Source organism: Desarmillaria tabescens (assembly GCF_030435595.1).
Source record: "Desarmillaria tabescens strain CCBAS 213 chromosome Unknown EV420scaffold_33, whole genome shotgun sequence".
NCBI lineage: Eukaryota > Fungi > Basidiomycota > Agaricomycetes > Agaricales > Physalacriaceae > Desarmillaria > Desarmillaria tabescens.
The window spans coordinates 377,110-392,045 of NW_026848332.1; the positions used below are offsets into that span (position 1 = coordinate 377,110).

A 14,936-nucleotide genomic window follows, 5' to 3' on the forward strand; every position below is an offset into this window, starting at 1 on the left:
CCCCACCGGCAGAATCATTGATCGACCGCTGTATGTCACGCAATTTCATCTCGGTTCCGCTACTTACGTACATTGTTCGAGTCATAGGTCAGGGCATCTCTTCGCCTTAAACTCTGCTCTCATGGAGGGTCAGCCTCTGATTGGTGACGGTCGAGGTCTATACAAAATTCATATCCTGGGGAACAGCGGTACGTCAAGACGTGAATACACGCGTACTTACTCTGATTTTCCCCAGGTAGCGGGAAGGCAAGACTATTTTCCTCTATTCAGTTTCTTTATTTAGCAGCTTCGAGTAGAGCACTCTCGCTGCTCGCCTTTCACTGATCCTCGGAATTCCACATATTTCTCTCGACCGGCTTTTCTGGGGTCCCGATTGGAAAGCAGCGTCGGAAGAAGAGTTTCGCGCCAAGATCATAGCTGCAATGGAGCAGAGTCCCAATGGGTGGATTATTGACGGGGACTACCAGCGGCGCGGAGGGGTGATAGTCCAGGAGCAGGCAACGGACGTCATATGTTGGTCTGGCCAATTTTATTGGCGTTCATAGCTAACATTGCACAGGGCTCGATCCCCCGCTCATCCTGTACTTTCCTCGCATCATGGTTCGTACGTTCCTCCGTCTTGTCGGCCTTCGTCCGCCATGCAGTCCCGGGTGCCCAGAGTCATTTAGAGAGGTCTTCTTCGACCGGAACAGTATTCTTCTGTGGTGTCTGACCCAACACAGGGTGAATAGGCAAAGGGGGGAAACTCGCATGAAAGAGATCGGTATTGGAGTTGGAACCCAGCTCGACAACCGAAAGATGCGTAGGATTGGTGGGTGGGGGAGCGAACTCGAGAGATGGATCAAGAGCGTCAAGGATATGGTTCAAGAAAAGTAGATTAGATTCTTGTATTGTAGTAGCGGTGGCAGTCGCATGGTAATCTTTATGATGCTCAAGCAGCCGCACTATTCCTCTCTTGCTCTTTACGGATTTTCTCGATATATATGAAGGTGAAAAAGATGACGTCAACCATGTGCTCTCCGTCAGGAAGAATCTCCAGATAGGCCGGTCTTGCGTTGGCAGGACTAAAGACGCCAAGTTTTCTCGTGTGAAATCTAGCTATTAGGGTTTTCGACCCGTCGTTTAGAATTAGCTATGTTTATGTATCAGTATGGAATAGCACAAGATAGCCTCCACTCACTTCGGGAATACTCGAGCCCAATATCCATTTATACTCTTTGCCATCAGGACCTTTGAATACGCGGTTCCTGTCGATGTAGCTTCACTAACACGATACTTGGAAGATAACCCAAGGCAGCGCACCTTCCATACGATCCCCAGCCCTGCTTCTTCAAATATGTAGTTGCCTTGACCTCCTCCCCCTTATATCGCATCACGGATGAAGCGAACACCTTCCAATCAATGTAACCCAGTGGCGCAAACCGATCTCTGAAGTCCACTTCGGGTTCCCTGCCTATGGAGCTCCCATCACTATCCGACCGCGCAGGAGTGCATTTTCGAAGACTCCCAAGTTCATAGCTGGTTGTATCTTCCACGCGAGGGGGCTCGTAATCTGATGGTACGATACGAGAGATAGTTGTGACGCGCCCAGAGAACTTGTGAGGAGTCGAGACTTTATAAATGGCTTGCCCCGACTCGTTAGTGTAGGTATTGTTGAGTATCCCGGAGCTCATCTGGTAGAGATTCATGGCGACAAGGCCTGATGGATATCATGGTGGTCGCAGTGTATATATAGCTGTCAGTGGAGTATAGGGGGGGAATGAGGCAGTGCAAAAGCAGTGCTGCGGAAGATACTCTGGGTAGACGTCTGAATTTATGGATTGTATTTAACGTACTTTGTAGTAGACTAGGGGATGGGAGCTGCTGTTACCACAGACCTTGCTTGAACAGGAAAAAGAACGGCAAGAGTGCTACTCTGCACAATAACTCAAAATTCAACTCCGCACACGAGATGCAATAGTGACTGCAACAGCTAAAGTCCTCGACTGCTCGTCTGTCAAGAGATCCAGAGTGTGCCTAGGGGAGACTAATAAACGTTTTTCAGGCTTGAACATTTATGAGAGCTGGAGCTTCATGATGATTGCGTGCAAGGGATAGGACTAATATTTCGACATGTTCAACAATCCTTCAAGTTTCAGATAAAGCGCGGAAACTGAAAGGCGCTGTTGCCGAAGCGTCGGCTCAATCGGCTTTACGGCTCGATGTCATGGCTGTTGATGCAGATGTTTGGTTGCTCCATGCGAACAGGTACTCGGAGATCGTGGGCTTTTCTTTACCGTCAGCTCGTCTTGTTGTCGCCTTTCTGGCCAGATTGACTCTAGACTAGCGCTTGGGTACCTAGACAATGGGTGAATTAGCGATTCGGGCATCTTTGGCAAAGCCCGTCGGTAAAGGAACTTTTATCCAGAGAGACAGCTTTGGCGCACTTCGATTTTACCTTGCACGTTCAATATCAATCAGGTCTAGGGCGTGCTGGCTCGTTAGGTTGCTGTACAATTTAATTTTGTCAATCAATTTCTTCGTTCACACCTACGATCACACTTTATGAGGACTGGGGGTTTCGTTGCAAACCTGAAGGATTCATTCGAGACAAGCCATTGATGTAGGTGATTAACTCTGGTCAGCTTATGGGTCGAAACAAGCTTGCTACGACTATTGCATAGTTAGAACGACGGGCGACAAAACTTGGGCAACGAACACTTGCGTGTCTGTACAGAGGGGTGAACTTCAGTTCTAGTCGTACTCCAGCAACGGAAATCTGCAGCTTCCTCGTGATCGTTCGCTTCCAGAAATATTCGCTGATCATTCTTGACTGAATGCTTCGCTCCCATCTGATGGTTGTTTGGTTGATGGACGGTCTTCCGTATGAGGTGTGGCGTAGGAAACCAGGGGGTTTGCAATGGAAGGGGAGATGGAAGGTAAACGGGTTATTGGAAGAGCTTGTCCATCCCTTCAATGGGAGACCCCATGAGTCATAAGAGAGCCTACTTGACGAGTTCCAGAACTGGTGTATTTTGGTGCTTTGCGCCTATTCGTTGAGCTGCAAGATAATACAGCAGGTAAGTGAGGAAGCGAAAGAACGATGATATGTCCACCGAAGTCAGGAAAGGAAGCAATTTTGACTCAAGACAGTCATAGAGAGTAGTTGACTTGGTACGCTGACGAGTTTCTGTATGAAGTTCCAGGGCATATGCGTGCCAGGAGGACACATGTGGCACCGAGCCACTGGTGGTGGATAGACTGAGTAACTTTTCGAGATCTTGGCCAGTCCAGCGAGGTAAATACTGAATACGAGACGTGAAAAGTACGAACAGACACGAAAGCCAAGAAACGCCGAGTTACAGCAAGAACACCGTGCATAGAAACGGTTCTGCACACTAGGGTCGTTGGATATCTCCTGCAGAGGTTGTATGCTACTCTGGTCAGAGATCTGGCTGCGACGGCATTGGAAAGTTCAACGTACTTTGGCAAATCACCAAATCATCGCGTCCAACACAAGCGCCACTGTTCCCAACGGGGAGGAAGTTCCCTGCTGCGGATTAGCACTGGATACAGCGGTCTAGTACGCGCCTGCGCAGTGCTTCAGCCGGCGCTACACGTCTTCTTTGAGTAAATCATCCAAGGAGATGGGACTGTGCAAAGCGCCGCCGCTGTAAAGGATGGTGACAAAGCGTGACTTTACCGTCACCGCCTCTCTCTCATCATCCCTCACCATCCAGAATCTCCGCCGGCGACGACGACGACGACGCAACTGCTCTACTTGTAGTTCCATCTAATTCTCTTTACTCAAGGCCAGTGTAGCATATCGGAACCGACTCTTTTCTCTTCGTCGCAGGGCGCTTCCACTACAAACACTTCTTCCAGATTCCATGGGGCAGACGACTTCCAGGAACCGGAGTCCTTTACCGTCGCCTGATACGAACGCCTCTAACAATGTCGATGACCCTCCAAGTACCCCAGAAACACAGTCTGACAATGCTGCAGACAGTAATCAGCAGTCCGCGGCATCCAGCATCTCTCCGACATCCAGAGCATCTCGTCGCTCAGCTCGTTCTGCCGTTCGCAAGAGTATCCTGAACCTCGTGAAGCCACGTTCCTCTCAGCAAGAAGAGCCCAGTGAGCGCCCAAGTTCTAATACACGCAAGTCATGGCGGGCGTCTAGGCGTTGGTCAAAAACACCACCTTCTGTGACTCCAGATATCGATTCCTCTCCGAGCGCGTCGGCCAGTGGTGCGCTAGCTGCTGTTGCTGAGAAGAGCGGTGAGCCTGACTCACAACCATCCGATGCTGTGACGTCGCCTGCTCTCGATTCAGCAGCAGCAGCTGGGAGTTCCATTGCACCGGATCAGGATCGGGAGGACAGGCACAGCACTACATCGCCGCTTGTATTCAACAATACCCCGGAAGACGAAGTCGTTATCAGTCCTGACCACTTTACTTCCTCGCAAGACGTTCCGGACGTTCCGCAGGATGTATCACCACCACCCACTATCGGTCCAGCAGATCAATCATCATCTGGACAGCCTTCTCCATCACCTCCCCGACAGTTTCCCCCTCCAGGAACGCTCGTCGTGGTGCAAGGTGTCGTACACACGACCGATGTACCTAGAACTGATGCCGCCCCATCCTCTGTTCCGCCCGATCTTCCTGAAGCGCCGATGATGATTCGCCAAGGAGCGTCGCTATCTCGCTCATCGACTCCCGTTAATCCAGAGCGTCCAGCGAGGAACAGATTATCGGCGCTTCTCAGGTCGCGGCCTCCCAGTATGGTGTCTACAGCTTCACATAATGTTGCTCCAAGAGACACTGAGACAAATCCTCATCCCGTCGAAGTGCCAACACCGACCCCCGAACCTGCAGCTACCGATGACGCTCCTGCTCCTGCTCCTCCGCCTGAAGCAGATCCTTTGGAACAACGTCCTTCTGGCGCTATCTCATCTAGCAGCATCGACGTGCTCGGTACTCTTTTAAGGTAAAATCCTTCAACCATTCAATAGAATAGATAATGCTTACGTTCATTTCTAGCGTCGCAGCTGCCGCTACGGCTGCTTCCTTGCTCACAGGGTCTTCGGAACCTATACTCTCCTCAGGCCTTACCCCTCCGACACCAAATGTTCCAAATGCGCCAAGTCCACCACCGGCAGACCTGGACGCGTCCCTCCGGCCCAATTCACCCACACCAACAGCCGGAATGGCCGACGTTATGACCGGCCGAACTGAACGTATGAGGCAGGCCTGGGCCAACATTCGGGAACGACTCGGTCTTCGTGCACCCGCTTCGTCTCCAGGGCCTCGGTGGCCGGATCGAAGTGAAGAGAGAGAGGAGACCCCGCAGACATTGCCTGATGCTTCACCGGTGGATGCCAGAGAACGAATGTTTGCGGAGATGGCGCGCGCCTTCAACACGGGATTGGGTATGCCCTCGGATTCTCCACAACGTACGGCGGAAGATTCATTACCGACTGAAAGCACGGAGCGTCCTGCTATCAGTTTCTCTCTACCAGCTGAAGGAACCTTTGAACGGTTTTTGATCGATTTGCAAACCGATTTGCGGTCCACACTGACGCAGCAAGCGCGGCAGGTACCAGAGGGAGATTCTGCCACCGACTCGGGACCACTGCCTTTGGATCCACTGGCATCAGAGCATGAATCCCTGCCCGCCCGTACTAGCGACTTGGAGTCCTTACCTGTTTCTGCTGGCGCAAATGCACAGGCACCTCGGATACGCGACGACACTGGTACAGGGGAGAGTGAAAATGACAATGATAGCATGCCTGAACTGCAAGACGTCTCTGACTCGGATTCTGAATTCAGTAATGATTCCGATTCTGACATTTCACGCCCTCCTCGTCATTCGCCTTCGATCACTGTTCCTCCTTCACATCGGTCCCAACCTCCCACGCATAGTGACAACTGGACGATGCCGGCCTTACCGAGCAGCGCTGGGTCTGCCGCTGAAGCCTCGCGGCCAGAGGGCCCTTCTGGCCGAATTAATTGGTGGAGACTATACCGTTTCCCTCCAATTCTCGCGCCTCGTGGTGCCAGTGCTGTAGAGCTCAATTTGCGTCCGCAGCCAAGTCCCCTGCTTGCCTCTACACCACCTGTTCAAGTACCAATGCCAGAAACGACATCTCCCCGCCCTGTCTCGTCAACGGCAACACCCGACGCTGCACCTTCTCCCTCACCTTCGGAAACGAGGCCGAATATCGTCGTGCCTGTAATCGTGGTTGGCTTGCAGTCCGTGCACATGAATTGGCGGCATAATGCACAAGCACCACCTACACCGGCGGAGCCTGTTGATCCTGCAGACCTCGACGTTTTCCAGCAACAGACTGACACCAACGAGAACGATGTCAGGATGCCTGAGGGCGGTGTCGAAGGTTTGAATATGGGTGCGGGCGGGCCTCCGCTGCCGTCTGATGCGGCTCGTGGTCGTCGATGGCATGCTCGCGCAGCCAATGCGTTGCGGAACTTGCGTCCAGGACGTAGGACGCATGTGCACGGACTTGCTTCCGATGTCGATGCTACAGGATCTCGCACTTTCCTGATTTATGTTATAGGAGGTAAGAGTGTTTGATGATATTCGTGTTGGTTTTCTGTTGCTCACTTTTGCTTATAGGGTATTATCCTCCAGATCACAGTATCGTAACTGGTGAACCTAATAACTTTGATTCCTTCGAGGCATTGTTGTAAGCTTTTAATTCTCTCTGTGTGGTGTACGACGTTGCTCATTATGTTCAAGGGATCTCGCAGAGCTTCTGGGACAAGTAAAACCGCCGACAGTTTCGAAGGAGGAGATTGACAAGTCCGGCTTAGAGGTTATCAAGTCGACTCGCCTTGCTGAATATGAACGAGGTGGAAAAATATCATCCAACTGTATTGACAGGGTATGTTTACTTGTGCGAAGAATTACTGAGCGAGCTAACCGTCTTTTCTACAGTGCCTTATCTGCCTGGATGATTATGAACCCGAAGATGATGTACGAGTCATGACATGTCGGCATGCTTTCCATCAGAAATGTGTCGATACGTGGCTTCAGACGGGTAAGAATAACTGCCCGGCGTGCCGTGGGACAGTAAGGTTTTCTCTACTCCAATATCGTGCTCTTAGACTTATATTCCATTCTCAGGGTGTATCTACGGAAGCCCCGGCTCCTCAGCCAGACATAATGACACAATAATTTTTTTTGCATCTACTCATTCCACCGCTCCTTTTTGCCATGTATCTTTCGCACCATGCCTGCCTGCCTGCCTGCATCTCGTTTAGTATAGTCCTCGCCTTGCTTTTCTGCGTATATGCTTGACGTTCCCTAACAATTGTACCGTAATACCAACAAAAGAAAATCAATACATAGAATGGACCAGAACGATATTTACTTGGGTTGTAAGAAGTGGAGCAGCAGGTTGACCTGCTAGAGAAAACAGAAAATTTCTCATAAGTTTGAATCGGTTACCTCATTTTGTGAGTATGTATCCTTTCGTGGCGGTAAAATGATAGAATATCTTCAGCACTATTCCATTAATTCGGGATGCCACTCTGCCACCGTCTTCTCTAGCATTCTGATTTTTCGCGATACGGAGTATTCCAACGCGCTCGCTTTGGGGCAAATTCTTTGTCCCCAACAGGGTTCAATTGTCATTGGGCGGTGCACCTGTGCTGTTCTCCCCTCGTCTTTACTTGCTGTTAGGACCAGCATGTCAAGGCGTCTTTTGGGAATCGGAGAAGAAATTGACTGATGTCACGAAGGCCAGGTCCAAGGGAATAATTAGAGCGCCTGAGCACTGGGTCCTGCCCGCTACTCATCACCCTTGACATTCTCATCTCAAATTAAGTTACAAGATCCCACGAATCTCATGCCGATGGTGACTTTCAAAGACGCAAGTTCCTGGAACGGTAGATGTCTTCCAAAATTGGCTTTTTCAACACAGTAGTAATCAGGCAGGTTCAACAGAATCATCATGACATCTTGCGTCGGTGCTCCCCCGTTGAATTCGAAATCTGTTGTAGACATGATGCATGAAGTCCGAGACATTGAGTCTAAGTTTGAGCATTCTTCCCACGGATTTGGATCAAAAAAGGCAAGATTCTCGACAGAACTTCTTCCCAAACCTCAGACACGTCGGTGAGTCTCTATAAGAGCTTGAAAAGTTTGCCATGGCTGTCCTAATTTTCCTCGCAACCCCACCTTCTCCAAACCCATTCATGGATCCCTTCACACCACCCAAGCCACTGCCCAAAAAACGGTATCACTCCAAGCAATATCGTGACCGTCATTCGCGTAAACGAGACGTTTCGGGTTCCTCGGAACCGGCATCGGCCGACGAAGAGCTGCAGCAGAGCACTGCAGACCTTTGCGCCTTGACGACCTCGAAAGGCGCCCTCCTTCACCGTCGCCTGAAGGTGGTGATGATCTCGCCTCAAACCGCGTCATCAAGCCCCTGACCTGGATCACCGGACGAACACCTTACAGTCGTGGCACCGCTAGTCTGCACGTATGTGATCCTGCAAAAAAGACTGGCCCAACAGACGGATATTTACAAGAGGACCTCCGCCATCGGTTATTTGTCAACTTCGACATATTTCTCCAAACATTCCTCAACGTCCCCGCGGATTGGCGCACAACTTACAAGTCTGCCATTGACGATGTCCTCGCGGATCAACACTTCGACAGACTTTTGAACGAGTATCTGAAGAAGGCAAATAGTACAAGCATTGATCACAACCGAGAAAAACGGCTCTATCTACCCTACGTGAAGATGTGCAACCGGGCTGTCGACGTTCTGCAGACTAACGAACTCACCGCTGTGCCTGACGACGACATCGTCCACTATTACCGCCTAGATCCACATGTGGTGAAGGGATCCAGGGATCAACTGAAACCAGACATGATTGGCGTCATGACAAGGATATTTGCTTCTGCTGAAGGTAAGCTAAAGCGGGATGCATTGAAGAAGTTTGCAGAGGATCGAGAGCTGGATACTAAGAAAGGGGACATTGAAGGCCAGGGACCAATGCAGAAAACATTGAAGCCAGACAACATTCCCTCTTGGTCTCATTGCACTCACATCAAGGAGATGAAAGCCACCGACAGAGCCTTGGATGACAGAACAAAGGCGATCCGGCTGTTATCAAAAGGTAGGATCCATTCATGACTCCTTTTTCATCTTTGCTGAATGATTCCATCAGATGGTCAAGTCCCATTGAAATCCTTTCCTCGTAAGAGATGGGTGGAGAATGGTCAGCTAGATAAACAGGCTGCAGATATCCCCTTGATGCCAGGCAACCCTTCAAGAATCAAGAAACAATGGTCTGATAACAGGGACAAGGTACACTGTTGGTCAACTTATCCTGATCGCTAACTGACTTTCCTCTCTGACATCAAGGAGATGAAAGGTACCGACAACATCTTGAATGAGGGTGACAGCAGGAACACCTTGTTCACTAATGGTATGGTTATATTTCTTGGTGCTGTTTTTATGTTCACTAGTTTAACTCTTTCAGGTGGTCAGGAAGCACTAACAGTGGTGCCGCATGAGAGTTGTGCTGTGGGAGATTCCCTGTCTGAAGAAGATGATGGACTGAGTGCTGCCACTGGTGATTGGGCTTGGCAAGATGAGCCGGTTGTAGATGATGTTTGTTAGCCACTAACTCTTATCGACTTAGATCAACCAAGGATTGCCACTCGCACTTCGGTGGACAATACACTCGGAGGTCAAAGACGAAATGATAGAGCCAGGAGCGAACTTAGATAGTCGCGAAGAATGGAGTTCGATGTTAGGTAGATTAAACCTTAGCCGAAGCTGGGGTTTAGACCAGCTGAGGCTCTCCTTAAATACACGTTGGGTACACTAAAAATAGTACTGTGAGAATGTCCGATCAGGACCGCATGGTGGAGTAATCATGAATATGTAGAGAAAAGGAAAGAAAAGAAAAAGAAATGAGTAAACTGTAACATTACCCCCTTCTCAAGACTCATTCATCCCGAATGAGCTGGAGCTCTCCCCCGATGTAGTTGATTCTGTGTAGTACGAATGTGAACCATCGTCGTCCTCCTGGTCACTACCAAAATCCCAATTCTCCTGGACCCATTGTAGGTTCTCCAGGTTAATTTCGGATTCCTCATCGTCGGTCTCGTTGATGACAGCGGGTCTCCCATTGGCTTCGTTCGTGGTCACGGATTGTGAGGATGAGGAAGAGGGATAAGAGTCTTGTTGGGTGTCGCTGTTATATGACAACCCATCATCGGCTCTGGTTATCTTTCCTCTTATTCGTTGGATCTTCGCCTCATACTCGTTGACTAGTTCCTCCGCATTGGCCATATCGGAACGTTTGACCCAGGAGTTTTCCTCCATTGGGTAACCTTTCCACTTTACGAGGTATTCGGTTATAGTTCGACGAGTTCTGCCTCGACCGACTATTTTGTCTCGTTGTTCAACAATCTCTTCGATCTCGTATTCTTCCTCATCGTCGATTAATTCCGGAGGTGGTCGCTCTGGTCGTGGCTGATTGGGAAATGAAGGGGGTGTGTATGGAGTGAGTAGGGATTCGTTGAATCGGTTGTGGATTTTCCAGCGTGCGGGTAGTTTCAATTCGTACGCTGAGACTCCCTTCCTTGCGGTAATGATGAACGGGCCGACCCGTCGATCCCCTAATTTCTTGGTAGGTCGTGGGAGATGCAGGTGGGTCGTGTCGAGCCACACCTTATCTCCGATGCGGTATTCGATGGCCGTGCCCTTGTGCTTGTCGTATGCCCTTTTCATCGATTCCGCTGCCTTTTCCAAAGACGCCTTTGTCTCCCCTTGTGCCTTTTCTATTTCCGCTACTAACTTTGTTGCCGCTGGAACCGCCGTCGGTTTTTGTTCAGTGGTGATGACCTGTCCATCCCTCCCGAACACTACCTTATATGGAGAGTATCCGGTCGATGAATGTTGACGGTTGTTGTGAGTGAAGGCAGCCAAGGGCAGCCATTTGCTCCAATCATCTTGTCGGTTATTGACGAACATTTTCAGGTATTTTTCGATTTCCTGATTGACCCTTTCTGTCTGGCCGTCTGTCTGTGGGTGATATGCGGTAGATGGGTTTCCTTCGACACGGATGAGGGCATAGAATTCTTTCATGAATTTAGAGACGAAAACCGAACTGCGGTCCGAGATGACCTTTTCAGGCATTACTCCGTAGGGCACATAGACATAATCCCTTAGGATTTTAGCGAAACCGAGGGAAGTCAGTTCTTCGGTGCACACTATAGGGATAATCGTCTTGGAGAAGCGATCTACGATGACCAGGATGGAGTCGAAGCCCCTGGAATCCGGCAACTTGGTGATCATATCTACCGAGATGTGGGTCCAAGGGCGAACCGGGACCTCGTTGGGGTGTAGAGGGGCTTTCTTTGGGCGACGATCCGCCTTAGTTCGCTGACAGACATCGCATCCCTTCACGTAGGTTTCCACGTCTCGTCGCATTCGTGGCCACCAATAGTCTCGGAGCACCAGCTCTTTGGTCTTTTCGATGCCCGGGTGCCCTGCCGTAACGTGATCATGTTTGAGGGCGATGATCTGTCCGCAAAGTTCACGGTTTGCGGGCACGTAGATACGTCCGTCATACCACAACATGTCTTGGTCACGAGATACCCCCTTCTCGTGGTTTAGGGAGTCCGAGATTCCTCTATCCCAGTGGCGGGGGTTATGCGTAGCTGCTTTGATCCTTTCATGCAACTCTTCCATGGTGGGCATCATCAGGGTCCTGAAATGCTCTGCCTTGAGAACCACTATGTCGCGGTTATCCTCCTTTCCCTGATCATGGTCCGCCCTCCGTGATAAAAGGTCAGCTTTGCGATTTTGGGCTCCGCGCTTATGATGTAGGGTGAATTGGTACTCCACTAGTTCGGTCACCCACCGAGCTTGCCGTCGGTTGAGTTTCTGGGGCTTGCGGAAGTACTGTAGGTTAGAGTGGTCCATCCAGATTTCGAAATCTTCCCTAGCCCCCATGAGGTATTGGCGCCACTCCTCGAGGGCGATCATGATGGCTAGGAGCTCCTTGTCGTAGATTTCGTAGTTTCGCTCCGTAGTTGACAGGGCTTTAGAGAGAAAGGCTACTGGTCGCCATTTCTCCTCTTGCCATTGGGATAAAACCGCCCCTATCGCTCCCTCGCTTGAGTCGGCCTCTACTCGAAATCGTCCCTCATCCAGTGGGATGGCCAACATGACATCCTCGTGGAACATCTCTTTAAGCTTCTCGAACGCCTTCTGCTGGGCTTCTCCCCACTTCCAGTCCTGTTTTCCGGTGAGAGAGGTCAGCGACTTCATGTGCTTGCTGTAGTCTTGAATGAAGCGTCGGTAGAAATTACAAAATCCGAGAAAGGACTGCAGTTCCTGCTTCCTTCAGGGGGTCGGCCAATCGAGTAGACCTGTGATCTTTATGGGGTCCATACGAATCTTCCCTTCGCTGATGATCATGCCCAGGTACTCCGTCTCTTCCACTTCAAACTCGCACTTCTCTGCCTTGAGGAATAACTTGTTTTCGTGTAAGATTTGGAGTACTTTTCGCACGATCCGCTTGTGCTCGGCCTTGGTCTTGGAGGCGATGAGAATATCGTCCAAGTACACCGACACTTCTCCAGCCGCTATCAAGTCTTTGAAGATGTCGTTCATCATCCATTGAAAAGTGGCGGGGGAATTGGTGAGTCCGAAAAACATCACCAAGGGTTCGTAGAGCCCTCGGTTAGTTCGAAAGGCGGCCTTCCACTCATCCCCACTTTTAATCCTCACGTTGTTATAGCCCCACCGTACGTCCAGTTTGGTGAAGTATTTAGCCTTCTTCAGCCTGTCCATCAGTTCTCCAATGAGGGGTAGCGGGTAGCGGTTCTTGATTGTCATCTCGTTCAACTTGTGGTAGTCTTGTACCGGACGTATGTCCGACATTTTGTATTTCACTTTTTAGGGAATTTTAGCCCCGATTATGCCTAATTTCGCCGTTATGTGCCGGAGCCGTTAATTAGGCCTAACGAGACGAAAGTTCTTTACGATAAGATAACTAAATTGATCCCTAATAAACCCTTCCATCAACCTAATTAGTCCTGCCGCTCGGCGAGCCGAAAAATAACAACCGAGACTCACTTTGTAGCTATTACTCCATTCTGGGCCTTTAGTGTCATGACAATTAAACATCGGATCCACCGGGGATTGAACACAAGAGTACAGAAATCATTACAAACAAATACAAATAATAATACAACACAAAGACAAGCTAACCATTAGACCATATAGTACATATTTGTTTATGCATTTTGAGTTACTTTGTAATGCTAGCAGCAGTGACACCCATTTAGTTCAACTAACCTCAAGCAACCTCAAGCCTTTTTTCTGCGAACAATGGACAGGTAACATGCATATATTCAAGAACAATGCAGCTATTGGAAAGGATTTTGGGTGTACATGACAGGACTACCGGGAAGGAAAGGACAGGAAGGTATCGCCGCTGTTGGATGTCACAGCCTGACCTTCACCCTACTCGCTCACTTGTCTTCCTGCACCTTGCCGGCCCTCTGTGCGTCCTCCATGGCGGGAAACTGCCCGCCTGCCTACGCCCCGTAATTGTGGAGTCGGTCATCCTTGCACTCTTGCCGCCCGCGCGTCGTTGTTACTTATGTCGTTGTCGTTGTCGTCATTGCCTCTGCCTCCTGCGGTAGCTACCCACTCAGATGATGACAGTTTGGCAATGGTCTTGTATACTTGGCATTGTCTCGGGCATCAAGCGTCACTTGCACAGCGTGCAGCCTCATTCGAGGGCTTATGCGTGAGATAAGCGTGGATCGACACTGCTGGGCTTGCCGATGTTGGGACCACAGGACATCAAGGTATTTAGTGAATATATTAGTGGTACAGATCAATAAGACGCACCTGCAGCCCATAAATATGCCATACAGGCCAACAAGAAGGTATACCGCACAACGACGGTGGGGGGAAAGCGAAGCGCAGTTATCTGATCTCTTATTACATATTCGGAGAATAATAAAGGTGTAATATTCATCCCGTAATTATATCGGGCCGGATTATTTTGCAAATACCCTAATTAGGTGTTTGCACAATCTCCGACATAACTTCCCATCTTTCTTTTTGACGAAAAAGAAGGGGGACGCCATGGGAGATTTCGACGCCTGAATACGCCCGGTAGACAAGTTCTCGTCAAGGAACCTATCTAGTTCTTCCTGCTCTGTAGGGTTAAGAGGGTAGACCTTGCAGTCTAGATTCGCGTTCGCGTTGGGGATGAGTTCGATAGCATGGTCCCAAGGTTTACGCGGAGGCAACTCGTCGAAACTCTCCTTGTCGAAGATGTCCTTGAACTCTCGGTACTCTTCTGGTATGATTTCTTCGAAGGTCTTGGCGTCCTTTTTCGCGTTGGCCCGGGCCGCCAGCTCATTGGCTCTGGTTCCCATAGCCCGCACATGAAAGGCTTCCTCAAAGTCGATAACCAGGATGGTATCTCCTTCTTCATACTCATCCCATCGTGCCGAGGGATTGGTGTCAGGCAGCGAAAACGGGATCTTGCGACATGCGCACCAGGCTAAGGTAACCGCTTCGGTGTCCCAGTCGATCAGGGGGTTATGTCGTTGTATCCAATCGTGCCCGAGGAACAGGGGGGTCGAGCCTAGGTCGACTACGGCGAGTTCAATCCGTTCCACGTGATCTCCAATACGTAGTCTTACTTTGGCATATTCCGTGATATCCCCTCCCTTATTCCTGGTGCCATCGGCATTGTAGACCAGTACCGGTCGAGCAGCCTTCTTTAGATTGAGGCTGTGCTCTTAGGCCCAGCCGCGGTCAATAGAGCTGCCGGTGGCTCCACTGTCGACTAGAGCGCTTAGGGCGTGGGTTTCCCTCGTGTCCAGGGTCTCTAACTGCACTTTTATTGAAACGTTACGCCCCTTCCTTCCTCGT

At 50.1% G+C, this 14,936-nt stretch overlaps 4 protein-coding genes across 4 annotated transcripts; 3 read left to right on the plus strand and 1 right to left on the minus strand.

Annotated features, from left to right (window-relative positions):
* Window positions 1–121: 121 nt before the first annotated feature.
* On the plus strand, window positions 122–876 carry EV420DRAFT_1621817 (uncharacterized protein; the record flags this gene model as incomplete). Its single annotated transcript, XM_060475740.1, has 3 exons — window positions 122–235; window positions 297–513; window positions 560–876. The coding sequence occupies 3 exons, from the start codon at window positions 122–124 to the stop codon at window positions 874–876; spliced, it is 648 nt and encodes a 215-aa protein (XP_060327743.1).
* Window positions 877–931: 55 nt separating this feature from the next.
* EV420DRAFT_1311985 (uncharacterized protein) lies at window positions 932–1,755 on the minus strand (the record flags this gene model as incomplete). The annotated part of the gene is made up of 3 exons (XM_060468586.1): window positions 1,303–1,755; window positions 1,181–1,247; window positions 932–1,132 (listed from the first exon to the last, which is right to left on the minus strand). The coding sequence occupies exons 1-3, from the start codon at window positions 1,686–1,688 to the stop codon at window positions 932–934; spliced, it is 654 nt and encodes a 217-aa protein (XP_060327744.1). The 5' UTR covers window positions 1,689–1,755.
* Window positions 1,756–3,672: 1,917 nt separating this feature from the next.
* EV420DRAFT_1560824 (uncharacterized protein) lies at window positions 3,673–7,419 on the plus strand. Its single transcript, XM_060473834.1, has 6 exons — window positions 3,673–4,972; window positions 5,026–6,563; window positions 6,620–6,689; window positions 6,743–6,887; window positions 6,941–7,075; window positions 7,130–7,419. The coding sequence occupies exons 1-6, from the start codon at window positions 3,870–3,872 to the stop codon at window positions 7,178–7,180; spliced, it is 3,042 nt and encodes a 1,013-aa protein (XP_060327745.1). The 5' UTR covers window positions 3,673–3,869; the 3' UTR covers window positions 7,181–7,419.
* A 690-nt stretch (window positions 7,420–8,109) lies between these two features.
* On the plus strand, window positions 8,110–9,842 carry EV420DRAFT_1560826 (uncharacterized protein). The gene is made up of 6 exons (XM_060473835.1): window positions 8,110–8,296; window positions 8,338–9,135; window positions 9,187–9,326; window positions 9,384–9,447; window positions 9,502–9,594; window positions 9,664–9,842. Exons 1-6 carry the CDS (start codon window positions 8,155–8,157, stop codon window positions 9,750–9,752), a joined length of 1,326 nt encoding a protein of 441 aa, XP_060327746.1. The 5' UTR covers window positions 8,110–8,154; the 3' UTR covers window positions 9,753–9,842.
* The last annotated feature ends 5,094 nt before the right edge of the window (window positions 9,843–14,936 follow it).